Source organism: Empidonax traillii, unplaced genomic scaffold (genome assembly GCF_003031625.1).
Source record: "Empidonax traillii isolate 1590-97213 ecotype Southwest subspecies unplaced genomic scaffold, ASM303162v1 scaffold7350:size5062, whole genome shotgun sequence".
NCBI classification, from domain to species: domain Eukaryota; kingdom Metazoa; phylum Chordata; class Aves; order Passeriformes; family Tyrannidae; genus Empidonax; species Empidonax traillii.
In genome coordinates this window covers 1-1,011 of record NW_020962543.1, presented here as the reverse complement: position 1 = coordinate 1,011, position 1,011 = coordinate 1, and the positions used below count along the sequence as shown (strand labels likewise).

The window sequence follows — 1,011 nt, the reverse complement described above, 5'->3', positions numbered from 1 at the left end:
GGCCCTGTTGATCTCCACCACCTCCTCCTGCGCCAGGGGACAGGCCGGGGGTGCCCTTCGCGCCCCTCGGGGGCTGCCGGTGCCGCTCCCTCCTCCTCCTCCTCCTCCTCCTCCTCCTCCGTTGGGTCCCACCCCGGACCCCGGCGAGCCGTACCCCGGCGATCCGGGCTGGGGGGGCCTGGGGATGTGCTTGTTCTTCTTCTTGGGCAGCTTCTGCTTGGCCATGGCCAGCGAGTAGTACATCCCGAAGTTGTTGACGATGACGGGCACGGGCATGGCGATGGTGAGCACGCCGGCCAGGGCGCACAGGGCGCCCACCAGCATGCCCGACCACGTCATGGGGTACATGTCGCCGTAGCCCAGCGTGGTCATGGTCACCACGGCCCACCAGAAGCCGATGGGGATGTTCTTGAAGTAGGTGTGGCGGCTGCCGGTGACGTCGTCGGGGTCGGCGCCGATGCGCTCGGCGTAGTAGATCATGGTGGCGAAGATGAGCACCCCCAGGGCCAGGAAGATGACGAGCAGCAGGAACTCGTTGGTGCTGGCGCGCAGGGTGTGGCCCAGCACCCGCAGCCCCACGAAGTGCCGCGTCAGCTTGAAGATGCGCAGGATGCGCACGAAGCGGACCACCCGCAGGAAGCCCAGCACGTCCTTGGCCGCCTTGGAGGACAGGCCCCTGAGCCCAACCTCCAGGTAAAAAGGCAGGATGGCCACGAAGTCGATGATGTTGAGGCTGCTCTTGACGAAGTCGCGCTTGTCCGGGCAGAAGCTGACGCGCATGAGGAACTCGAAGGTGAACCACACCACGCACGTGCCCTCCACGTAGGTGAGGAAGGGCTCGGTCTCCACCTCCACGGCCACCTGCGTGGTGCCCGTGCCGTTGGCCGTGGCCACCGTCTCGGTCTTGTTGATGACGCGGTTGAAGGCCTCGTGCGTCTCCAGGCAGAAGGTGGTGATGGAGATGAGGATGAAGAAGAGCGAGGCGAAGGCCACGTACTGGATTGGGGGGGG

The 1,011-nt window shown here is 66.1% G+C and overlaps 1 protein-coding gene across 1 annotated transcript in view; it reads right to left on the bottom strand.

The window, feature by feature from the left end:
* LOC114073614 (potassium voltage-gated channel subfamily C member 3-like) overlaps positions 1-1,005 on the bottom strand; it is a gene marked incomplete at both ends in the record, with an annotated part of 4,086 nt that extends 3,081 nt beyond the window's left edge. The window contains one exon of the mRNA XM_027911340.1: positions 1-1,005. Coding sequence (XP_027767141.1) covers positions 1-1,005 — 1,005 coding nt within the window.
* Between the last annotated feature and the right edge of the window lie 6 nt (positions 1,006-1,011).